The 27319-nt window shown below is 32.4% G+C and overlaps 1 protein-coding gene across 1 annotated transcript in view; it reads left to right on the top strand.

The window, feature by feature from the left end:
- Positions 1-27319, top strand: part of LOC114328119 (transport and Golgi organization protein 1) — a 59128-nt gene that overhangs the window by 27954 nt on the left and 3855 nt on the right. Inside the window, exons 7-11 of the mRNA XM_028276893.2 lie at positions 2295-2668; positions 6209-6310; positions 8030-8241; positions 14035-14317; positions 19875-20050. Of these exons, the coding sequence (XP_028132694.2) occupies positions 2295-2668; positions 6209-6310; positions 8030-8241; positions 14035-14317; positions 19875-20050 (1147 nt within the window). The remainder of the gene's footprint in view (positions 1-2294; positions 2669-6208; positions 6311-8029; positions 8242-14034; positions 14318-19874; positions 20051-27319) is intronic.

The raw sequence follows: 27319 nt of genomic DNA, 5'->3' as shown, positions 1-27319 counted from the left end.
ATATATTTATTGGTGATAAATGTTACTATTACTACCGTAATTAATTATTTGATATAGATTAATAATACAAAAATAATGAGTATGCAAATATAGTATTATGAATTTCTCCAAGTTAAAGTTGCCAGTGGACGTAAATAATAACAGGAATTAAAAAAATGTCGTTTATGTCAGCTGCATTAATTGATTAAAATGAAAGTAAACTTAATGAATTCAGATCATTAGGTATCCAGATCATTTTCCCGACATTATCTGCAAATAAATGTACAGCTGGTTCCTAAAAAAACTGATACGACTCTTAGTAAGATTTGATCATTTTGAGCAGTTATTTTGAACAAACTCTCGTTTGTTATTTATAGAAAAAGGCAGCAAATCAAAAATGTGTGCTTGATATGAGTTCATGGGTATTCTTTCATTTTTCCGACTGTACATTACATAGTTTTATTCATATCGGAGGAGTATGACAACTGTCATTGTGACAGGAGAATTTTATAAATTACTCCTGTCACGGACGTCTAAAAGTAGGAAACTATGTAATATAATTAATTTATACGATTATATCGATAATTACCACCTCTACTACTTTCATCTCTTTTTATTTCAGAATGTATTATGTTTTCCATCTTTTGCTTTATTTTGCCGGTTATTAGTGCGCTCATTAGTGTATAGATAGTGTAAACTCGTCGTGGAACACCTTGTATACTATATGATTTTTACATAATCGATGATGATCCTCTTATACCGTAAGGTGTCGAGGTGTCTTCTTTACTCGTTATTCTCTGCGAACTTACGCCACTTTTTCGGTCCCTAGCTAATTCTTTGGCTTCCTGCCACGATTTTCCTCTATTCTGCAATATTTCCATCACACTTGTGTTCCACTTTTTCCTTGGTCGGCCTCTCCTGTTTTTCCCTATCGTCCTCGCTTCCCATGTCATTTTAACCTGTCTGCCGTCGTTCATTCTAAATAAGTGCCCAGTCCATTTTAATTTCTTTTCATGAGTTTTTTCCTTTAATGATTTTACTTTTAATTCTCTTCTATCTTCGCTACGTCTTTTATCGATTCTCCTAGCTCCCACGACTTTTCTTAAATACCTCATTTCCGCTGCTTGCAATCTCTTTTCTTGTTTGTCGTTCAGTACCCAATTCTCTGCTCCATATGTAGTGATAGGTACGTAAATTGTTTTAAATATTATCATTTTGGTTTTCCTAGTTATTTCTTTTTTATTCAAGAAGTTTTTATACTGCGAATGATACGTTCTTGTGGCTGCTTTTATCCTATTTCCAATTTCGTCTTCTTGTGTCCCCTTCTTATTGAAAATTATTCCAAGGTATTTAAATGTATCTACCTGTTCTATTTTTTTGCCTTGGATTTCAATATTTAAGTTAGCATCTTTTTTGGATATTGCCATTACTTTTGTTTTTTTTTCCATATTAATTATTAGATTGTAATTTTTTAATTCTGCCTCCCAGATTCTTATGTTCTCCTCCAGAGCTCTTTCAGTTCTTGCCACAATAACAATATCATCTGCAAATACACAGGCTTCGATTTTTATTTGTTGTAGGTTTCTGTATCCTATGGTATATTTTTTTGTTTTTGGTCAGCATTTTTTAATTACTTCGTCTATTACACAGATAAACAGTAGGGGGCTCAATACCCCTCCTTGTCTGACTCCGTCGTTATTCGTAAATTTGCTGGAAATAAGATTGCCTGTTCTTACCTGATTTATGGTATTGCAATACAAACTCTGGATTGTGGTTATCAGTTCCATATCCACTTCCTTATTTGTCAAGCTTTGCCATATTCCCTCCCTGCTCACCATGTCAAACCTTTTTTCATATCTAGGAATCCCAAATGTACCGTTTCATCTTTTAGTATGGCTTTTTGGATGATCTGCTGTAGAGTGAAGATATGGTCCTGGACGCTATGTGCTGGCCTAAACCCACTTTGAATATCTGCTAATCTAGGCTCGACTAAATTCCGGAGCTTCCGTTCTAGGATAATTTCGTAGACTTTTAATGTTGAACAGAGCAACGATATGCCTCTGTAATTTCCACATTCTCTCGAATCTCCTTTTTTGTGTATAGGCAATATTATTGCCGTGTTCCAGTCACTCGGTATTTTTTTAGTTTTCCATGTTTTTTCCATATGATTTTTATATTCTTTTATTGTTTGATCCGAGTCAGATGTTTCAGATGTAAATATAGTATAATTCCTCTCGCCCTTTTCTCACTTATTTTGAGTTTAATTAATTTTTAGTTTAATTAAAAATATTTATTTTTATTTTCTTTATTTTCAGATCTTGCAAACTCAACTCGCAGACGCTCAGCGCAAAGCAGATCTCAAAATAAAAGAATACCAATCTCTGAAAGATAGTCTGAACGATATAAAATCCATCAAAAATGACAACATAGCCCTTCAGTCCCTCTTAAACGTCACGTCGATAAAGGCCGAGCTCGAGCAGCTAAAATCAGAAAACGAAAGATACTCCTTGATGATAAAACAAGAGGAAGAAGCCAAGATACTGTTTGAAAAGAAATGCCAAGCTGTGATAGACGAAAACAATGCATTATTGAAGAAATACCAGGAGTCTGATAAGGAAAAAGTGGAAGCTACTATGAAATTGGAAGTTTTGAATAATTATTTTAAGAAGAGAGAGGAAGAACTGCAAAGGTAAGGTCAATGCTTCATTGTTTTTTCGAAACTCAAATAATTTTCTGTCTAACTCTTAAGGGGACCGGAGCAAAATTTTGACGCATGTCAAAATTTACAATGTGTTTTATGTATTCACTTTTTTCGAATCCTGAAAAAATTAATAAATATTTTTGAATAATTTAAACGCAGAATGAAATATTACATTATTCCCGCGGGCCGAAAGTCCCTGAAAACTTCTATAATGTTTATTTTAATAAGTTACAGGGGTAAAAATAACAGAGAAAATTTAGTGTGTTATTTAATTGCAAATATTTCATTCAAAAAAAACTTTTTATTTATTCTAAGGGACTTTAGGCCCTCGGTAATAAGTAGTATTTCATTCTGCATTTAAATTTTTTAAAAATACTTATTAGTTTTCTCAGGACTCGAAAAAAATAATACATTTAACACACCGAAAATTTTGACATGTCATTATTGGTCTTACACTGGCTTTATAAATTCTTTACTTCATCTCAGTGTTAATATGTGAGTTTCGCCATATAGTGTTATTAAGGCATTCTGTGAGTTTATTTGATTTTTGTATTTGATCTTTCACTTCTTTGTCCAGGTCTCCATAGCTAGACAGTGTAATTCCAAGGTATATCAATTCCATTACTTGTTCAATACTGATGCCATAATTTTTTTGAAGTTATACTTCTTTAGATGCGATTGGGCAAAATTGATGGGAGTGAATTTTTATAAAAATCACAGTATGAAGTACGCGCACGTACGTAGGTATCATATAGGGTGTCAATTTGAAAAGTTGCCACCCCTACAATTTGGTCCCTATAGAAAGTCTAAAAATATACAAAAACACGTCAAATTTATTAGTGAGAGGGACATTTTATAGACCAGTTTTCAACCAAATTACATCAACCTTATAGCGTGGGCGGACACAACCCCTAAAATCTTTAATGGAAAGCTGGTTGAGTGATACCTCATTTTAAAGATCGTTCGATTACCTTTTCAAAAATACCACATACATATTTCTCTTCAGTAATTTTGGAAAAATCAAGTGAAACCGTACAGATATTAAATATCGAGTTCCGAACTCCAAAAAATTTTTTGGCGTATTGAACTCCAAATTGAAATTTTTTGGGGTGTTGAAGTATTTAGAGTGTTTTTTTGAAGTATTTTTGGAAAAATCAAGTAAAACCGTAAAAATATTAAGTATCGAGTTCAGAACTCCAAAATTTTTTAGAGTATTGAGTCCAAGATTTTTCCAAAAGTACAGAAAAGAAATATTAGGCATGTAGTATTTTTGAAAAGGTAATTTAATGACCTTCAAAATGAGGTATCACTCAACCCCCCTTTCCATTAAAGATTTTGGGGGTTGTGTCCGCCCCCGCTATAAGGTTGATGTAATTTAGTTGAAAACTGGTCTACAAAATGTCCCCCTCACAAATAAATTTGACGTGTTTTTGCATATTTTTAGATTTTCTATAGGGACCAAATTATAGGGGGTGGCAACTTTTCTTCAAATTGACACACTGTATATTTATTATAATCTTTGTGGCTTTGGATTTGTCTTCGTTGCGAATAGGATAATTAGTAGAGAGCGGAATATATGCAACACAATATTACCAAAATATGCGCATATATATGCATTACTTCTACTACAAATATGCAGGTATTTTTTCTAAATTTGTCTAAATATGCAAATGCATATTAAAAATACTCAAAAATAAAACAATATATTAAATATAAACATTTATGTTTAAAAATTCAACCTACATTTATGTTTAATACATATTTATTTTTCACATAAAAACAAATGAAATGACACACAAAAACTGATATTATAATTAAATTAAGAATCTAAATTATAGTATGAATTTATAATCAAATATTTTTCAAAATTTTCAACTAGCAACTTTTGCCTTCTATCACTAAAAACGTGTTTGGACACAGAAAAAGTTCGTTCTACATCTACTGATGTTATAGTATTGTCAGTTCCTCATTTAAAAAATGAAATGTGAAAATGAATGTAACTTACGATTTTGGAACAGGCCTTGCAAAATACTTTGTCTCCACTTAGCTTTAACTCGGGAAAACACTTTATCCAAGCACTTTTTTGAATGGTAGACGATACAACGTTTACTTTAAACAAATGTTGGCCGGAAACTGACAAAATAAATATTAGACCCTTAAAAGCAGGTAGGTACCTACGACTTGCTACGCTAATAAAATAATATTTTTCTGGGAACACCCATAATTGTTAAATTCAGGTAGTAATGGGAAAGTCCAGATAGATAATAATGAGCGATAGATAGATAAATAACGAGCTCGTTCATGTCGAAGTTATAAAATTCCAACTAAGAGAGGAAAATTTTAAACTTTTATATAATTTATTTTTAAAATATGCAAAATAAATCGTGTTTAGCTTAAATATGCAATGTTGTGTTTGTTGTCTGAAAATATGCAATATATGCATCTATATGCACTTTGCATATATTCCGCTCTCTAATAATTAGTATTAAAATTTATGATGAACAGAAAATTTGTTTAAAAAATCGACGTTTTTTAGTAGAGTTTCTACGATTCATCAAGGGAAAAGTAATTGCGGGGAGACTACAGTTTATAAAAAATGACGTATTAACGTTACTTTTAATTTTTGGTATTTTTTTAAGAATTAAAATTAGTTTAATAGATATTTAAATAAAAATACAATTAAACTGTTTAAAATATATTTATTTCGTTGAAATCATAATAATAGAAGTATAATCTTACGTGCGTACAGCACACACTCTTTTTTTACATCTGACTGGTTCTTTGACAATGACGATTATTTTAGTGTTCTAAATTGAAATTGTCGTATTAAATTCTATTGCTCATAAGTTATAACATAACATAAGTTAAATCTGTGGACTAATCTTTACACACTGTCTTCATCTTGGACTATCAATATTGAGCCGTCTGCGTAACAGAGTATTTTAAAAAAATCCACGAGTTATATTTTTTCGTAAAAGGTATATTTTAAAATACCCCAAATAAGGGTCACAATAATACAAAACGTTTTCGGATTAAGAAATCCATCATCAGTGTTCTAAAATGCAATTTTTGGCTTTTAGAACACTGATGATGGATTTCTTAATCCGAAAACGTTTTGTATTAGTGTGACCCTTATTTAGGGTATTTTAAAATATACCTTTTACAAAAAACCTGGTATTTTTTTAGAGTATTTTTACTTCTTTGTTTATTACCCATTGTTTGTTACCGATTCTGCATCGTGTTCCTTTTTTTATACTTTTGATGATTTCATGCATGAGTAAATTGAATAGCATAGGGATGAATGAGTCCCCCTTTTCTTATTCCGCTGCCTATATCTATAGGTTCTGTAGGTTGTCCATCTATTCTGATTTTTATTTTGATTTCTATAATTGAGTCCTTTCATTTAACGTATACTTGAGTGTCGTTTTTTATTATACCTACAGTGTAATTTTAATGCCAAAGAATATGTAAACTACTGCTGTATCTACTGTTTTCAGTCGAGGGATTGAATTAATAATGTTATTTTAGCGAACTTTTGAAATACAAGACAATTTGGGATGCTAAAGAAGGTGAGGCCACATCTACTACCGAACGAATGAAATTGATGGCAGAAGAAACTGAAAATTATAAGTAAGTAGTTTGTATGACAAATGTATTAACGGTTCCTTATATTTATTTGAAAATAACAGTTAACCTAACAGAAAAGTAGCATCAAATGGTATTGGTCGTAGTCAAGAAGAGCAGGTGATTTGACAATTGAATTGGCAGTTGACAAGTGACATACCTACCTACCCCACTTACTGCTCATTTTCTGAAGTTTATTGAATTCACTTGTAGAATATTAAATTTTCAGAAACACTAAATTCTTTATTATCTACAATGTTTATTGGGTGTAAACAATACTTTTAATAGGGAATTTGCACATTTTTTTATTACATAATAATGTTCAGTTTTGTTTAAAAATGAGATTTCCAAAATTTCACTCTTCAAAAACTCATATAACTTAAAAATACACATTTAAAATCTTCTGCGATATTGAAATAGTTCAAACGACCCGTGACGTCATATAGTTTTACTATATGGTTATATGTATGGTTATCAGAGATATATGTCAACAATAGATCAGGATAGGGATATGCCACTCAATGGATGGGGGTGTAACGCCAATATCAAGTACAGTGGTCTAGCTATCTTTGTCGTGCGAGTGTGAGCGTATCTACCAAGAGGTGGGAGTAATGGAACGACAGTGACACAGAGGCGGCAGCCATCATATGCTAGAGAGAGAAAGCTAAGCGCCGGTAGAGAGAGATAGATAGACCACCGACCCGAACTGCTCCGCGTTACGCTATTTTTCCGACCTGGCCTAATCTATTGTGTTATTATATCTATGATGGTTATATTTAGGTATATTCTTCTTCTCCTTCATTAGTTTATTGGCATCCACCGACTTGGGTATTTGGCCAGCTCATCGTCGCGGAATAAGGGAAAAATATTTATATTCTAATGATATTTATCGTATGCCATTGTAATAATATATACCAGTTTGTTGAGATTGGAGTTTGATACAGTTTTTGAAGGAAAGGAAAGAAGGTTTACTTTGGAAAATAAAACCATTTTGTAAAAGTGCAAGTTTTCTATGAATATTTCAAACGATCAAAAACACCTGTGACGTCACATAACTGTATTTTCTACTGACGTTTATAATGTCTAATTTAAAATTATATACAGTTTTGTTTACTTTGTTGGTGCAGAATGTAAACATTTACCATATGACCTCACGACGCGTTTTGAGCTAGCTGCTTTAATTTGAATTTAGAATCGTCTTTAGGGGCCAAACGGAACACAAAAACAACTTTTTTATCTTTGATACATGTTGTAAATTATGTATTCTGTTGTGATTTATACCATTTTTTTTCGAATTTAAAATTTTATGAAGTTCCCTATTGCTATTGAAATTACATTATCTTTTACGTTTTTGTTTCCATATCAGAAATCCTTCCCAAAAATAATTCGAGAAATGAAAATATTACGTCTTTTTTGTCCTGAATTTTGACTGAAGCAGTACTGCAGATCCTTGTCCAACAGGTTTGGTGGAAATCACAGGGTGCTAAATCTGGCGAATAGGGCGGGTACTCTATGACTGTGTCCTGGTTTTTGGTCAAATAGTCGTTGATAGCGGGTTGTGAGCTGGCACGTTGTCGTAATGGAGAATTCTGGAATTCTCTTTCTACATTTCAAGCGTGCATTTTTTCTTTGCAAAACCTCTAGATTGTAATATTGATTAACTATCTGACGTTTTAGTACACCCATTCCATGTCAGTGTAGTTTTTAATAAAAAATTTATTGTAGATCGCAGAACGAAACGCTCAAGCAAGAAATTGTTGCGCAAGAAATCGAATTGAAGAGTAAAATCTCGATGTTGGAAAAGAAAGTTCACGACAATTGGGTGACGTCCAGACAGATGGAAAGGAAGTTGGAGGACAGCAGACAGGAAACAGCTCTTTTAAGGAATCGCCTGACGTTAAGGGAGAGGGCTATGCTCGACGAAAGGACACAAAACAGTAAGTAACTTTGTTTATTTAATCTTAATAATAGTAATTATGTTATTATCTTTTGTTTTTAAACCACGGGGAGTAAACTAAAAAGACAGATTCCCACCCAAGAAAGTCACTAGAAAAATCACCAAATTAATCTTCTCTTTTGTTTTGATCATGTCAGCTTCGACGGTAATCCATAAATATTATATTATACGAATATATCGCTAAAGAGTTTAAAAGCAACTGTTATTTATATAAAAGCAGACTAAAAATCTAAAAGTACCCCGCACAAACCTTTGGAAATTAGGTCCCAGTGGATTTAGTTCATACTTTGAGAAAATACTCTTTGAAGCATTGCATTGTGATGAAAAGTTCTCATGGGCACAACTCGTATGGAACGTATGGAACGTAAAGATCGCATTGATCGTGTAGGTGGCGGAGTATGTGTCTACTTTCAGGAGACCTTCTTTAAAAAATCTAAGATAAGTACTGTAAGTCATAATCTGGAAGGTATAGAATCTCTTATGTTTAAAATTATCTTTCCTAATAAAGTTGTTTTGCACCTCCTTGTTATCTATAAACCAAACATTTCTTTTACTCTTACCAAATCAATGTGTGAATTTATTGAAAAATGTAGTAGAGAAAAAGAAAATTTAATCATTTGTGGAGATTTCAATTTTAAGGATTTAAAATGGCCAGTTCAAACTCCGCTTATTGGAGATAATCCGAGTGTTCCATTTTACAATTTATTTTTTCAAACCAATCTAAACCAATTGGTAGAAGAACCTACTAGATATCGTCAAGGTAATACACCTTCGATTTTAGATTTGATAATCACTAATGAGGAAGAAGGATAATCACCAATAGGTATTTCGGACCATGTAGTTCTTCAGACACAAGCTCAATTGGACATTACTGGAGCAATTAATGAAAAAATAGTTAAAGAGTTTAGTAAAATAGATTATGTTAAATTAAATCACTATTTTAGAGAAGTAATTTGGCCGGATTTAGATAATTGTTCATGTAATGATTCTTGGAATAAATATAAAGAAATTATATATAAAGGTATTGATAAATGTTCTTCAAAGTACACTATTAGGACTAATCCCAGAAGCCTTTGGATCGATAACCGACTGATCGCAATGACTAAAGAAAAAAACATTTTATGGAAAAGGGTAAGAAAAAATCCATCGGAAGAAAACATACTTACACATAGACAATTTTCCAATAGATTGACAAAGGAGTTGAGATTATCAAGAAGTAATTATGAAAACAGAGTTAGCTCCAGAGGTCCCAAATCTTTTTACAAATACGTTAGATCAAAATTCTGTACAAAAACTGGTATTCCTTTATTAGAAAAATCTAATGGCGAAATATGTTTAAAAGAAGAGGTTTGTGAGTTATTTGCTGAGACTTTTTCCACTGCTTTTACAGTTGACACGGATGCTGCGTTTTCAGCTTTGCCCACTACTGATAGAATAATGGAGAGTTTATCAACAATTGACATCTCTACTGAATTGGTTAGAGAGGTATTATGTTCTTTAAAGACTACTGCGTCTCCTGGATCGGAAAATATTTCACCATTGTTATATCATAATTGTGCAGATAGTTTAGCGGCTCCAATGGCAGCTTTATTGGCCAAATCTTTGCAAACAAATTCAATACCAGCTTCATGGAAATCTGGTATAGTAACACCGATATATAAAAGTGGAAATAAACTCCTTTCGTCTAATTATCGCCCAGTAACAGTTCCACCAACATCAGTTAAAATAATGGAAAAATTAATAGCTAATAAATTAATATCCTTTTGGTTAGAGCATAATGTTATTCCAGTCTCTCAACACGGATTTCTGCCGAACCGTTCTGTAATTAGCAACCTTCTTCACTCTCTTAATGAATGGACTTTATCTTTGGACCGATATGAACCGATTGACATTATTTATATAGATTTTTCCCGTGCATTTGATAAGGTACCCATACAAAAATTAATGCTGAAGCTAGAACATTACGGCGTGCGTGGTGAGTTGCTATTGTGGTTAGAAAACTTCCTCTCTGAAAGAACTTTTTCGGTCAAAGTGGAAAATGACTGCAGTGTTCCACGTGCGGTAGCCAGTAGTGTCCCTCGGGGATCAATATTAGGGCCTATTCTGTTTTTGTTGTACGTATCTGATTTAACGTGCGGATGGCAGTCAAAATCAGTTTCATATGCCGACGATTTAAAGTTATATTACTGTCCCGATATTGTTAATACTCTTCAGAGTGACCTTAATCAGCTATCAGAATGGAGCATGAAATGGGCTATTCCATTAAATTCGCGTAAGTGTTGTGTTGTTCAATGTGGATATAATAATCCACATATAACATATTTTTTGGACGGAGTTCCTCTGAAATCGGTACAGGAAGTTAATGATTTGGGCGTTACGGTCAACCAAACGTTAAGTTGGTCTACTCAAACAGCAAAAGTAGTCGGTAAAGCTAACTCTGCTTTATACCTCATATCAAAAGCTTTTCCTAGAATGTCTCCAGACTTGTTTTTGAAACTCTATAAAAGTTATGTCAGACCTCACCTGGAATTTGCGGTATCTGTTTGGTCACCTCATTTACAAAGAGATATTAATTTATTAGAAGGAGTACAACGAAGAGCTACTAAGCTACCTTTTAATTATGCAAGATTAAGCTATGAAACTCGATTAAGAAAGCTTAAGTTGTCTCCATTGACTCATAGAAGAGAGAGAGGTGATTTAATATCTACTTACAGAATTCTTAGGGGAGAATTTTGGGGAACATCGAATTTTTTTTAATATCAGCGAAGATGCTAGACTACGAGGTCATCACTATAAATTGAAAAAGGAACCTTTTAAAACTACTGTAAGGCAAAACTTTTTGGTAAATCGAGTTTTTGATAAATGGAACAGTTTAAGTGATGACACCGTAGGGGCTATTAGCTTAAATAGTTTCAAAAACAGGTTTGATGAGAACTAACTGGACATTGTATGTGTAATGTTAGCAATTTTTGTTCAAATAGTTGTTGTAAAATATAAGGATATATTTTATGTTTTTTTTATGAGAAAAAAAATTTGTAATTTTTAGGTATACTTACTTTCTAGTTTTTGTATCTTTTTTAATTTGCTATTGTTGTAACAACTTTTATGAAAACCAATTCTTTTGAATATTTACTTTAATTTAATTTTTATTTTGTAAGAATTTGTTTTATGTTATATTATTTAGTTTAAGACCTACAATTATTTTTGTACTTTGAGCCATATAAGCTCTGCTTTGGCTCGATATTATTGTATAGTAATAATAATAATAATAATTTTTAAGATATAGAGGCACAAACTCGGAAAATTATAAGATTTACTGGGTATTTCAATTCCCTGAGTTACTGGTTATCTGGCAACATGTAGAAGTTTGGATCAAAGAAAAGTACTAGTAGTCTAAAATTTTTCCTCCAATGGCAACCTTTACTTTGACCTTGACCTTCAACGGACGTCAACTTCTAGAGTTTCGAGGGTTTTTGGCATTAAATTGATATAAACAGATTACTCATGGGTTTTTGGAATCGCTAAACACGAATATGCCATCAGAATTGACCTCGGAGCACGTGGTGGCCAGGGCCACTGCAAATGACGTCATTTTCTAGAGTTTCAATGGTTTTCGGAATTTAATTGATGCAAGTGAATTACTGGAATATGCCACCAGAACCGACTCCCGGAGCACCTGGTTGCCAAGGTCAATGAAAGGGGCTCCTGGAGTTTCGAGGGTCTTCGGTACTACATTAATGCAAACGGATTAGTTATAGGTTTTTGGGTTGCTGAACACGAATACGTCATCAGCACAGACACAGGAGCACCTGGTGTCTAAGACAGGTTATCTTCTGGAGTTTCGGAGGAATCAAATGGAGTACTCTTAGGTTTTTGGGGTTGCTGAACATGCATACACTATCAGATCCGACCCACGAATCACATTGCGCCTGCGGCACGTCATTTTCTGGATTTTCGAGGGTTTTCGGCATTAAATTGATAAAAACGGATTACTCATGGCTTTTTGGGGTCGCTGAACGCTAATACACGGAGCACCTGGTGCCTAAGGTTATTCATCTTCTCGAGTTTCAAGCGTTTTTGGCATTAAATTGATACGAATGGATAACTCATGGTTTTTCGGAGTTGCCGAACACAAATACGCCATCAGAACAGACACCGGAGCACCTATCGCCTAAGGCACGTCATCTTCTGGAGTTTCGAGAGTTTTCGGTATTAAATTGATGCAAACGGATTGGTACACACCGAGTACTCGGAGGTTTTCTGAGTTGCTGTTCAAAGAAAGCGTACAAATTGGTGAAAAGTTGTTTTTGCTATTTGTAGATTTTTATTAAAATAACTATGTTGCGCTATTCAATTGTTTTAATTATTTATAAATATAAACTCAATTCATATCTGAAAATGTTTTTTCCTCATATATTTTAAGATCGATTTACTATATTCTATTTTGATAGTGTTATTACATCGTGGTCACTAGATACTCCAGAATCTTTTATCATATTCGTCTTCAGCAACCCCAAAAATACAAGAGTAATCCGCTTGCATAAATGTATTACCGAAAACTCTCGAAACCCCAGAAGCGTTATACTAGCTACCCGGGTGGGTACTCCGGTGTCTGTTCTGATGGCGTATTTGTGTTTGGCAGCCCCAAAAACCCATGAGTAATACCCATCTGCATCAATTTAATGCCGAAACCTGTCGAAACTCCAGACAAAGACCTGCCTTAGGCACCAGGTGCTCCGTGGGTCGGATCTGATGGCGTATTCACGTTCAGCAGCCCAAAAAATCTGTGAGTAATCAGTTTACATTAATTTAGTACCGAATGCTCTCGAATCTCCAAAGCATGACGTGCCTTAGGCACCAGGTACTCCGATGTCTGTTCTGATGGGGTTTTCGTGTTCAGCAACTCCAAAAACCTATGAGTAATCCGTTTGCATCAATGTAGTACCGAAGACACTCGAAACTCCAGGAGCCCCTTTCATTGACCTTGGAAACCAGTGGCTCCGGGAGTCGGTTCTGGTTGCATATTCGTGTTTAGCGGCCTCAAAAAACCCTTCAGTAATTAATTTGCATCAATTAAATGCCGAAAACCATCGAAACTCTAGAAGATCACGTCCTTTGCAGTGGTCGTGGCCACCACGTCCTCCGAAGGTCAATTCTGATGGTATATTCGTGTTTAGCGATCCCAAAAACCGATGAGTAATTTGTTTATATCAATTTAATGCTGAAAACCCTCGAAACTCTAGAAGATGACGTCCGTTGAAGGTCAAGGTCAAAGTAAAGGTCGCCATTGGATAGCCAGGAAAAAATCCTAGACTACTAGTAATTTTATTTAATCCAAACTTCTACATGATGTTGCCAGGTAACCAGTAACTCAGGGAATTGGAATACCCGGTAAATCTTATAATTTTCCGAGTTTGTGCCTCTATATCTTGAAAATCCTCCATACGTTCGAGTTGTGCCCATGAGAACTTTTCATCACAATGCTTCAAAGAGTATTTTCTCAAAGTATTAACTAAATCCACTGGGACCTAATTTCCATAAGGTTTGTGCGGGGTACTTCAAAGGAATAACGCAGATACACAAAAAACGCCGATATAACTTAATTCACCTATGCAATGAGAATAGTGTCAAAATTTCGTAACAGTGGAGTAATCTTGCCTGCGGTTGGACCAATTACAAACAAGCATTACGGCGCGGTAAATTTGAATTACACTTACTGGTTTAAAAACAGAGTATAGTAATCTTTCATATAAACAACCGTTATTTTTTCCAGGGTTGCAGTCTCCCGTTGATCAAAACGGCGATCTCACTCTCTCACCTCCACCCATCGAATCTCCTGCTTCACCGGCGATGTTATTCGGTGGACGAGATCACATAACAAAGTCACCTCCTATACCCGGTCTTCCTCCTTTCCTTCCCCCTCCTCCTGGGGCACCGTTCATGCCGCCACCTTTGCCTGGTATGCCTTTCATGCCGCCACCACCCTCCATGTTTCCTGGAGATCACAGACCACCGCCCCTTGGAAGAATGTCGTCTCCGCCACCGCTTAATTCAAGGTAAATTATTTTCTTTTAATACATTTGGATCAAGAAAGTATTATTATAATTAGGGGAGTCAATGGAGTTTTTGCTTGCGGAAAAAATCAAACAAGAAAGAACTTTTTGTAATTTCATTAAGAAATGTTTAATAAACAACTTTCAAAAAGTTCTACTTCAAAAGTGGGTGCTTCACTTTCTATTAAACAAATCAACTGAGAAATTAGTTGTTTTCTAAATACCTACCAAATATGGATCTTAGAAAAAATCTGACGACTATTGAAAAATTCAGAAAATAAACTAACGTGCATAGAAATCGGCCCAATTAAAAATTTGGTCATTTTTGATGTCTCATATTTTCTAAACCTGTAGGCCGATTTAAGTGATTTTTTGAACATGATTCTTTAACAATACCACTGTAATAATATTGTTGCTAAACAGGTAAATTTTCATTGTATACCGGGTGTACTAATCAAACCGGGAGTTTTTTTCTCAAAGTTCGCATCACCCTGTGAAATATTCTAGCATTTATAAAATACTGAAATTAAAACGCAACTATAGCCTCAGGTCTCAGGCCTCAGGTTCTGTTTTTTTATTCATTCGTGTATGTTGGATAATAAAAAAGTTAGGTACTTTAACAACTAGACAAGTTCTGCATCAATACACGGTATTTCTAAATAAGTGCGACAAACTTTGTAAATGTATGTCCACAAATGTTTCGTTTCAGAGATACGGGATGTTGAATTTTTTCTTAAAAACTGACGATTTATTTATTGCTTTAAGGTGATACAGTAGCGATCAACAGGTAGCCAAAACGCGTTCCAAGATTGCGGTTGTAATTTTGAATATTTTTTCGAGATATTTGGCACAATTATTCGTAATATAATAAAGAATGGCGGTACAGAGCCCAAGTTAAAAAATATATTAATATGTGGAAATTACTCTGTAATTAAATACAATATTAAAAAAACGAGCCTGTACCGCCATTAAGAAGAACAAAAAAATACACTTTCTTCAAATAAACTTTTTTATCCGATGCCTAGATTTTGTGTCATTTTTCAACTACTAATGAAATCAAAAAATTTAGTAGTTCCAAAATGACACAAAATCTAGGCATCGGATAAAAAAGTTTATTTGAAGAAACTGTATTTTTTTGTTCTTCTTAATGGCGGTACAGGCTTGTTTTTTTAATATTGTATTTAATTACAGAGTAATTTCCACATATTAATATATTTTTCAAATTGGGCTCTGTACCGCTATTCTTTATTATATTACGAATACGTGTGCCAAATATCTCGAAAAAATATTCAAAGTTTCAGCTGCAATCTTGGAACGCGTTTTCGCTACCTGTTGATCGCTACTGTTTCCTCTTAAATCCAGTTGAGATATACAAATGAAATTTGGTAGGTTTTAAGAGATAGTTATTGCAGATTCTTTGACATAAAATTAAGAAATTAATATTCACCATGGGCGTACATGCGGGTAATATGATCGGTCATATTACCCGTATGCGCGCCAATGGTGAATATTATATTCTTAATTTTATGTAAAAAAATCCGCCATAACTACCTCTTAAAACCTACCAAATTTCATTTGCATATCTCAACTGGTTTTAAAGCAATAAATAAATCGTCAGTTTGTAAGAAAAAATTCAACATCCCGTATCTCGGAAACGAAACATTTGCGGACAAACGTCTATCAAGCCAACTGTCATTATTTTTTCATGCAGAATTACCCCTTAAAGTTTGTCGCACTTATTTAGAAACACCGTGTATTGATGAAGAACATGTCTAGTTGTTAAAGTACCTAACTTTTTTATTATCCAACATAAACGAATGAATAAAAAAACAGAATGTTAAGAAAATCTGAGGCTATAGTTGGGTTTTAATTTCAGTATTTTATATATGCTAGAATATTCCACAGGGTGATGCGAACTTTGAGAAAAAAACACAGTTTGATTGATACAACCGGTATACAATGAAAATTTACCTGTTTAACACCATATTATTACAGTGGTATTGTTAAATAATCAGGCTATAACATAGACTGAGGCTATAACATCAGACCAAATTTTTAAGTGGGCCGATTTCTATGCACGTAAGTTTACTACACAAAAAACACTGTATAAAGATTTTTCTAAAATTAAATCTACAGCTTCTATAATTTTTTGTTTTTAACTCTCAAGTCACCATTCTCACAAACATTGGCGCACTGTATAGTAGCTTTCTACGCAGCGCGTGCGAGTTGATTTATTATAATTTTTTTACTAATTGGAAGAGAAAAAATATGGGTATAAGTACCGTCTGGGCGGGAAATGAGACACATGAATTTTGTTTAAAAATGTGTAACTACATAATACAATTTTACCTATAAAACTTTAAAATTTGCACAACTTACTTTTCAAACATCTTACTAAACGATATTTTGTTCAATAAAAGTCTCAAAAATTTAATTCAAATGGTACGACGCGACGTCTCAAAAATGTAATTTTTTGAAAACTTCGTAGTTTCGCAGAATTACTACCAGTTTAAGAGGATAACTTTAAACGGATATATTATTACAATTTTATAGGTGTTCTGTTAAAGCTTAAGATGTAATCTTTAAAATGCACTAAATTATTTTACTTTAAAAATGAAATAAGCAACTTCTTTTTGGGGAAATTAAGAAAGATAAAAAAATGTAATACAAAAGTCGAAAATTATTCCGTTAAAAAATGTGTATACAATGTCATTTGTCAATTTTGAGTCAAATTTGTCAATGTGTGATTTTTGAGTCAATAACTCAAAAAGTATTGATTTATGTTAATAACTTTATATAACAAATTTTGCTTAGAAGTTACCGCTTTATCGATTTCTGGTATTTAAAAAAAAATTCACCCCCGAGAAGGAGTGGCATCCACCCCCAGCGTAAAAGCGCAAGTTGGCATCATGACACCTTTGTTCCTTGAAGTATCTTCTAACTACTCACCATTTTTCATGAAAATCGATGAAGGTTCAACGAAATCGGAGGTGAAAACCTTCAGTAACTCCAAAAATCTCGAAATCTGTGTTTTAAAATTATTAAATTATCAGATATAACAGTTCAATAAGTGAATTTACAAATATTTTAATTTGTAAAAATATTTATTAATATTTATTAATTTCCAAAAATATTTACGAAGCACTATGTTTAGGACAGAACACTCACCAGATGTAGCTAAAACAAAAAAAACGTAACTTATTAAAATTAAATGAAATAAGTAGGTACTTTTATTTTTGTGACGTCATCCCATGTAGCAAAATTAAAAACCTCTGTATTTCAGGCATCCGCAGCTAAATTGTACGCCATTGATTAGCCAAATTTATGCAGTATGCTATAAAATAAATAGTGTTGCTCGATCGAAGGCGATAATATAACTAAATGTCTTATAAACATAAAAATTAAACAGAAATGTCACTATAAAATGGCTTGCTTGTTTTTGACTTTCTAAAAATAATATAAAATAACAGTAAACTTCCTAGAAATATTTCAAGAAATATTGATTCTTACCTGAATTATTCGATTCCATCACAATCACTTTGAAAAATAAGGTGGATTTTTAAAAACTTGACTACTAAGCTAAGAGAACAAAAATTTACTAACAGCTACATGCGCGCGCATTCGCACGTGCACACGTGCGCGGTGAATAGTTCTGGAGCGGGGATAGTAAGTTTTTGTTAAGAGGATCGGTACGTATTTTCGGCTGCAATGCTATTCAAATGGGGATTCATTTTTTTTTCGAATCCTGAGAAAACTAATAAGTATTTTTGAAAAATTTAAACGCAGAATGAAAGATCACGTTATTAGCGAGGGCCGAAAGTCCCTGATAACTTACATAATGTTTATTTTAATAAGTTGCAGGGGTGAAAAACTAAGAGAAAATTTAGTGTGATTTTTAATTTCAAATATATCATTCAAAATAAACTTTTTATTTATTCTAAGGGACTTTCGGCCCTCTGTAATAATTTAGTCTTGCATTCTGCGTTTAAATTTTTCAAAAATATTTATTGGTTTTTTCAGGATTCGAAAAAAATAAACATAATGCCGTGGTAATATTTTCCAAATCTATCTTTGTCTTACAAAGCACTCAGCCGAATATAATATTGTCAGCATATATTGTCAGTCAGACACTGACAATCAGTGACAATTTTAAATATTTGACATTGCATCGGGAATATGTTGAGTTATTGATTAAATATTATTGAAATATAGTGTATTTGATAAATAATTGATTTAAGACGTGAACTTAATAAAAAGTTATTTATTGTGCATTATTTGTGGAAGATCCAAGCAGAGAATACATCAGGATAATATATTCTGTGATCCAAGTATTTTGTTGTTAAAGATGTTCAAAATTGTAAGCGTTCCATAACAATATATTATTAAAAAATCACTTTAACACTTTTCCTCTTTTCTCGATTGAGCATTAGTCTTTGTTGTACAAATAAATTATTACAATCACTGAATACATAGTTAGTGAAAAAATTATCACATTTATTAACTGAATTAATAATTGCCAATTATAAAAATAACAGTTATCCACGAACATTCAAAACCCATCTCTTTAAATTAATGATGACATTTTCAAGTAGAATAACATTCTAGTAATGTTTACATATCCATACCAGTGTGAATTTTACTACACGTAATTTGCCGTGTAAAGACAGAAAAAGTAGGGATACACGTAAAATATTTGCGAATTATGTACCCATAGCCTTAAGACAAACCATAATATATCTCTAGGATGTGTTTTGAATTTTTTACGTCACTTTTGAAATTTGACTTTTGACCGGCTAATTATTTAAAATCAACGTATGTGCAACGGCTGCCAAACAAACTAAGTGACACAGCTTGTCCAAATTTAGACCGGAATCAAGTGACAGTTGCCTGTTGGCAGGAGCAGTGTTGCCATTTCAATTAAGAGGCGTGAAATTAAAAAAATCACGGACTTATTGACCCGCCTTCGTATACTCGATAAATTATAAATTGCCTATGCATATTCAAGTAACTTGCCTTAGATTTGACTATCATACTACTATAGTTTATTTTTTAACCAGGAGGAGTAAACTAAAAAGACTGATTCACATCCACGAAAGTCACTAGAAAGATAACCAAATACATCTTCTTTTTTGGTTGATCTAGTCGGCTCTCAACGGTAATCCATAAATATTATATTAAATTAATACGTCGCTATCTAGAGCTCCAAAAACAACTGCTTTTTATATAAAAGCAGACTCACAATCTAAAAATTAAAGGAATAACACAGAAAACACAAAAATCGCCGATATAACTTAATTAACCTATGAAATGTCACTAGTGTCAAAATTTGATAAATGTCATTAGTGTCAAAATTGTATAACAGTGGAGTAAACTTGCCTGCGGTTGGACCAATTACAAACAAGCAACACAGCGCGGTAAATTTGAATCACTCCTCTTGGTTAAAAAAACAAGCCATAGTAGAAAGTGCTTGATAAAATTGACACAAAAATTATAAATTTAAAAATTGAGCTGCTTAAAATAAAGCAAACAACGTTTTAACAAAGTTTTCATATTTCCACAGATACTCTCCTGACACCTCTGCATTTTCACCATACGATAGACATACTCCTAGTCCACCATACGATTCAGAATATGGAGCATCACCTCCACCGATGCGAGGTTACAGTCCTTACAGTAGAGATGATAGGAGAGACTATAAAAGACCAATGCACATTTCAAATGGTAGAAATAATAAAGGTAAGAGATTTTTGTATATTTTCAACAATATAACCTTGCCGCCGACGAAAATTATAACTCCGAAAAATGCGGTTAAGAGTATAACTTTCAATGAACGCCGCAGAAAATATTATTTTCGATTATATGATCGTGAAAATTATAATCCCTAATAAAGTATTAGCGAAAAAAAATATTTTTTGAGGAGTATCAGCAAAAAACATCATTTCTGTTTGTGGGTCCACGAAAATTATAATTACTAAAAAGTTCTCGTTAAAAATAATTATTCTTCGATGAATAACATTAAAAGAAATTATTTCTAATTATGTAGTCATGAAGATTATAACCCTTAATAATGCGCGGTGAAACGTATGATCCTGAATGAATAAGAGCGAAAAATATTTTTCCACCTACCTCTACCGAAAGTATACTTTTCCGGACCTGATTGTAGGGAGAAAAGTTGTACTTTTCCTCCCTAGGGAGGAAAAGTAAAAGTGACGTCATGGTATTTCATTCATGAAATATAACTTATTGACGCCCTGTACAATATCTATTTTCTATTACGTAAGTATCTATACATTTTAACGTTTATTTAAAAACACTCTGTATTTTGCAGAATGGTAAAAAACAGTAAATTGTTATTCTAATTTAACAATGTTTACATTAATAATTTGACTTATATTTGACAGTTGACAGTTATATTGTACCTACTTGTTAGTTTTAGTTCTAATAAATTTTGTTGGTTAGTTACATAAATAAATTAAGTAAAAATGAAAAAATGACTTGTTATCTGAGGAAGGTGGAAAAACCATATGTATAACATGGGAGTAAAGTGCCTTTTCCTCCCTCGAATGATTACTGCCCTCCGCTACGCGTCGGGCAGTAAACTTCATTCTCGGGAGGAAAAGTAGCACTTTCCTCCCTTGTTATACAAATAGCTATTTTCTGTTCTATACTCTCGAAGACCATAACTTCTAATACGGTGCGGTGAAAAGAAAAAGTTCACAATAATTACCTGTAAAAAGAATTTTTTCTGATTATGTTTCCACAAAAATTAATATTACTAACAATTTCTCGCCCAAAACAATTACTCTTCGATGAATGACAGCAAAAAAAATAATTTCTTTTTCTATGTTTGCGAAGATTATGAATCCTAATAATGCGCGGCGAAAAGAATGATCCTAAATAAGCGACGGCGAAGACATATTTTGCTTCCTTTCCATGGAAGCTTTGGTATCGTATGAAAATGTAACTTTTCGAGTAGATCTTCAGATCTGTATGTGAGTGTATGTGTGTGTATGTGGGCGTGCTTGTATGTGTGTAAAATTAAGTAAAATTTACAATGTTATATGAAATGAATCGTTATCTACATAATACAATACGCATACATTATTAGAACCTCGCATCAACTTAGTCCTGTCGCCAGGGGGGGTACAACGGCCTCCTGTATTCAGATGGACTTACCCAAGTTTTTTTTATGTATTTTGACCTGTAGAAGACGAATTTTTTGGGTAACAGTTGATCCGGATGTCGATAAGATTGTTATAAACCAAGAAGTTGAGGAATCACATAACAGCGATTTCTCGCAAAACAAAACATTTTTTTGTATTTTTTGGGCCATTTTAACCAAAAAATGTTCCTACAAATTTTTTCGTAGGATGCATAGTTTTCGAGATAAACGCGGTTGAACTTTCAAAAAATCGAAAAATTGGAATTTTTGAACCCGAAAAACTTTTGATTAAAAAATAAAATAGCAATTCTGCTTACCGCATTTGAAAGTTCAAGTCAAATTATATCGGTTTTAATTATTTGTATTGTCAAAAATGTATTATTTTATTTTTAAAACAAAGCTATAAACACCTAGTGTTTGAGTGATGTTTCAATGATTTCTCATTTAAAATCGAACGAGTACGTAGAGGAGGTAAAAGTGCAAGCGGGGCTATTTCTAAGTAGCATGCATTAAAACGCATGTATTAGGCACGGGAAACAGTATGTGTTTATAGCTTTTTTTAACAATCAAAAAATAAATTTTTAGCAATGCAAGTATTCAAAACAGATATAATTTGACTTAAACTTTTAAAGGCGGTAAGCAGAATTGCTATTTTATTTTTTATTCAAACGTTATTCGGGTTCAAAAATTGCAATTTTTCCATTTTTTGAAAGTTCAACCGCGTTTATCTCGAAAACTATGCATCCTACGAAAAAACTTGTAGGAACATTTTTTGGTTAGAATGACCCAAAAAATACAAAAAAATGTTTTGTTTTGCGAGAAATCGCTGTTATGTAATTCCTCAACTTCTTTGTTTATAACAATCTTATCGACATCGGGATCAACTGTTACCCAAAAAATTCGTGTTCTACGGGTCAAAATACATAAAAAAAACTTGGGTAAGTCCATCTGAATTAAGAAGGCCGTTGTACCCCCCCCTGGCGACAGGACTAACTTGCGTATTTTTAAAGTAATAGTTTTCTCGGGCACGTAAATGAAAATACGTTTTTTGCTGATATTTGCAAAAAGTTATTTTTTTCGCCACAACCTTTTGGAAATGACAGTATTCACCGGACCATTAATAGAAATTTTATTTTCGTAGCTACTCGTTGGAAAATATTTTTTTTAATGTAAATCTTTAAGGAGTTATTTTTTCGCAAGAACAGAAACGTAAATAATTATATTCGTCGTCATCTATGTTACGTCATATCATAATATTTTGTAATGACATTTCTCTTGTGTCATAAAAAGTATGCAATGATAAGTGCGCTAATAACCGGCAAAATAACGCAAAAGACGGAAAACATAATACGTTGCGAAATAGAAAGAGATGAAACTAGTAAGGTGTGAAATTATTAATAGAACCATTAAAACCCCCAATAAAATATTTATTAGATTATCAGTGGATAAGAAATGGCGTTTAATAAAGTGGTTATACATAAAATTTTAATGTAAATATTTAATATCTCGGACTAATGCATTTTAAATGTATTCATTTTTTTCGAATCCTGAGAAAACGAATATATATTTTTGAAAAATTTAATCGCAGAATGAAAGATTACATTATTACCAAGCGCCGCACGTCCCTTAGAATTTCTTTTGAATGAGATATTTGAAATTAAAAATCACACTAAATTTTCTCTTTCTTTTTCACCTCTGTAACTTATTAAAATAAACATAGAAGTTTTCAGGGTCTTTCGGCCCTCAGTAATAATGTAATTTTTCATTCTGCGTTTAAATTTTTTTAAAATATATACTTATTAGTTTTCTCAAGATTCGAAAAAAATGAATACATTTAAAATGCATTGGTCCAAGATTTTGCGCCTACCCCCTTAATGTATGTTGTCTGTTTAATAGTTTTTTTTAATAAATCAAGTGTATTTTGAACAAAATGAAAATAGAATTTTTGGTATAGTCCGTTCGCTAAACTCAGACTCAAGTGGCTAGTGATTTAAGCTAGTAATTTTGCCAATAATTGCCAAAAAAATCATTACTAAATAGTTAATAATTACTAAATATTTAGTAATTTTGCAAATTTTGTCAAAATTGGCAAAAAACAAAAAAGTTACGTACTAAAATCATTAGCCATTTGCGTCTGAGTTTAGCGAACCGACTATATACATACTTTGGTAGATGTACATTACAGATTGAATGATATTTACCTATACAATATTTTCCTGGAATTGTTCCTGAATGTTTCCTGGAGTTGTTTGTTGCCAAAAAAATCATTACTAAATAGTTAATAATTACTAAATATTTAGTAATTTTGCAAATTTTGTCAAAATTGGCAAAAAACAAAAAAGTTACGTACTAAAATCATTAGCCATTTGCGTCTGAGTTTAGCGAACCGACTATATACATACTTTGGTAGATGTACATTACAGATTGAATGATATTTACCTATACAATATTTTCCTGGAATTGTTTTTACTATAAAATTCAAATAAACTAATCATAATAATAAATATGTATGTTTATAATGGGTAAGTTACCATACTGCGCTTTAGAAAAACCCTCCAGTCGTTTTAAAAAAATTGTCTAACAAAAACACTCAAATATTCTGAAATAAGTATATACTCGTAGTTCACAGCAACTATCTAAATATTTATAAAACTGAGATACACCATAAAATGACTACAAGAAGTATAGTCTAGTAAAATAAAATTACACTATATGTAAATCAAAATGTAAATTCGTACAGGTTGAAACAAATTTTATATCAAAGTTTAGGTGGGTACAAAAGATATTTTCCAATTCATACAAGGGGATCATTGTTTATATAATTAAAAAGGGGTCATTTTTGCCAAAAAATTACTTTTTTAACTGCTGCGGTCATTCAATTACTAATGAAGGTCTATAGGATTTTTTTCTGCAAAATTGAAGGGAAAGTCTTTCACATAAGACTTACTAAATTAAATTTGAACCCCTATTTATTTAAATAATTATATATAAAACTTTAAAAACAAATTTGCAAAAAAATATTTTTAGCGTTTTAAATAAACACTATAAAATATCTTATTTTACATGAGAAGTTGCGCTATGTTATCAGTATTAATAAAAAAAAATTGGTCCAAAAATATTTAATATTTTTTGAGATATTGAATTTGTTTATTAAATGTTACTCTATTTTCAACTGCAAAAACGCGGTTGTTGCCAAAGAAATACTCACCTGTATTAAATCTCATTATTTTTATTTTTATGTATATTTTCGATAAATTTATTGATAAATTCAAATTCAATTAAACTTCCCCCTAAAATGGGATTTGAAAAGTATTCAAATTTGTTTATAATTTGTTTTTTTTTTTTTTTGATAACGTCGCGGGGATTAAATATTTTGAAATGCCGTTTCGGTAATTGGGTTTCTGGGAATTTTTAACCAATTAACAAATTTTTTTGTCTTTTCCTCTTCTTTTTTTTTTCTTGGAGTTATATTACTACGGGCTCTTTTAGGGTTAAGTTTCATTAAGAATGTCGAATCTCTAAGTTGTAGATTCTAGACCTAAAAATATTAAGATTGGTCCAAAATCACTTAAATAAAATGTGGCAACTTACTGAGTTACAGGGTGTTTTATTTAAAAATTATTTTTACCAAGTACTTTCAAACTATTTGACGTATCCTTATCATACTTGGCAGAAAGTGTGGCTACTATACAGTCTACTAAAATCAAAAAGTTTCTAGCTACTACCAGAGGCGTACGACAGGGGATAGTGAATGGTTGACCCTTCCCAAATTCTACGCCACTGAGGGAATTACTATTTTAGCGAAATTTTTCGATTCTCCAATACTTTCTATGTAAATAATATACTCTTTATTGGTAACGATTAAGTCATTAGTTTTCGAGATATTGGACGTCAAAAATGAAACGGCATAGTTATTTTGATTCATTCATTCATTCATTTTAAACTTCCAATATCTCGCAAACTGATGACTTTATCGATACCAATAAAGTTATTTACATACAAAGTATTGGAGAATCGAAAAATTTCGCTAAAATAGTAATTCACTCAGTGGCGTAGAATTTGGGAAGGCGTAGAACGTGGGAAACGTTTATGCCAAGTATGATAAGGATACGTCAAATAGTACTTGGTAACAATAATTTTTAAGTTTTTAAATAAAACACCCTGTAACTCAGTAAATAGTAACGTTTTATTCAAGAGCTTTTAGTTAAATCATAATATTTTTAGGTCTAAAGTCTACACCTCAGAGATTCGACATTCTTAATGAAATTTAACCCTAAAAGGGCCCGTAGTAATATAATTCCAAGAAAAAAAAAGAAGAAAAAAAACGACAAAAAGATTTTATTAATTAGTAAAAAATTACTAGGAACCCAATTATCGAAACGGCATTTCAAATTATTTAATCCCCGCGACGTTATTAAAAAATACAAATTATAAACAAATTTGAATAATTTTCAAATGCCATTTTAGGGGGAAGTTTAATTGAAATTTGAATTTATCAACACATTTGTCGAAAACATACGTAAAAATAAAAATAATGAAATCCTACGCAGGTGAATAGTTTTTTGGCAACAACCGCGTTTTTGCAATTGAAAATATAGTAACATTTAAGAAACAAATTCAATATATCAAAAAATGTTAAATATTTTTCGACCAGATTTTTTGCTTAACCCTGCTGTCCTGTTCGGGTCTATTTGACCCAAAAAATAGTTTATTTCTTATTTTACAAAATATTACCCGGCGTAACGATTTGGTGTTTCGTGACTTTATTACCTAATATGAGTTCTTTCAATTGCATATGAGATAAATAATCAACTTCCTGATTTTTTTGATAAAAATGAAATTGTTACCTAGGGTATGTTCGGGTCAATATGACCCGCGTATTTAAACCGTTAAAAATTACCTGTTTATGTGTGTTTAGTTGGCAGTATTCTATGTTGGTAGTACCTGTGTGTTTGTCAGCCAGATACGTCTGTAAATAAAAACAGGTTTCTGCAAGCTAGAACTTGTAAAATAAACAACTGTAGTATAGCTGGACGATGTTGCAAACCAAATTGTAAATATGACCAACACGGAAAAACAGCAGGTCTTTGGAACCAACTGGAAAGACATGAATAAAGTTGGTTTCCAAGCATACATTGGTCTCTTATTTTTAGCTCGAGTTTATAAGTCCCATGGTGACTCAACTAAAAGTTTGTGGAATAAAGAAACGAGTCGTAGTATATTTCAATCAACAATGTCGCTTGATATGTTTACAAAAAGTGTGCAAGTAATACGTTTTGATAACAAAACTACTAGACAGGATAGGATACTAGACGTTTTGATAAACTTGCTGCACTATGTGAAATTTATGAAACATAGGTAGTAAATGTACCAACATTTTTTAACCCTGATGAAAATGTTACCGTCGATAAGCAACTAGCCTTTTAGAGGCCGCTCTCCCTTCAAATGGTACATTCCAAGCAAGCCAGCGAAATATGGCACAAAAGTTTGGATTTTATGTAGTTATGAATAGTAAAACTTCTTATGTTCTAAAATTGCAGATCTATACAGGAATGCGTGTGATGTGTGACTTGAGTAGACATTTGGAAGGCCACAATATTACGTGTAATAACTTTTTTACATCGTCAAATTTAGGAAAATTTCTTCTAACACAAAATAGATACAATGCCGGGGATTATAAGTAAAATAACCCGGAGCTTTCAGCAAAAATCGCGAATAAAGAAGGTCATAGCTCGTCTTTTTTGCTTCACGCAAGATACCACTGTTGTTGACAATATTCCTAAAAATGATAAAAATGTTGTTCTTATGAGTAATTTGCATTATGAATCGATGCATCGTGCATC

The sequence above is a fragment of the Diabrotica virgifera genome, chromosome 4 (assembly GCF_917563875.1).
Source record: "Diabrotica virgifera virgifera chromosome 4, PGI_DIABVI_V3a".
Lineage (NCBI taxonomy): Eukaryota > Metazoa > Arthropoda > Insecta > Coleoptera > Chrysomelidae > Diabrotica > Diabrotica virgifera.
The sequence above is the reverse complement of the archived record's forward strand: the minus strand, read 5'-3'. Positions and strand labels throughout refer to the sequence as shown.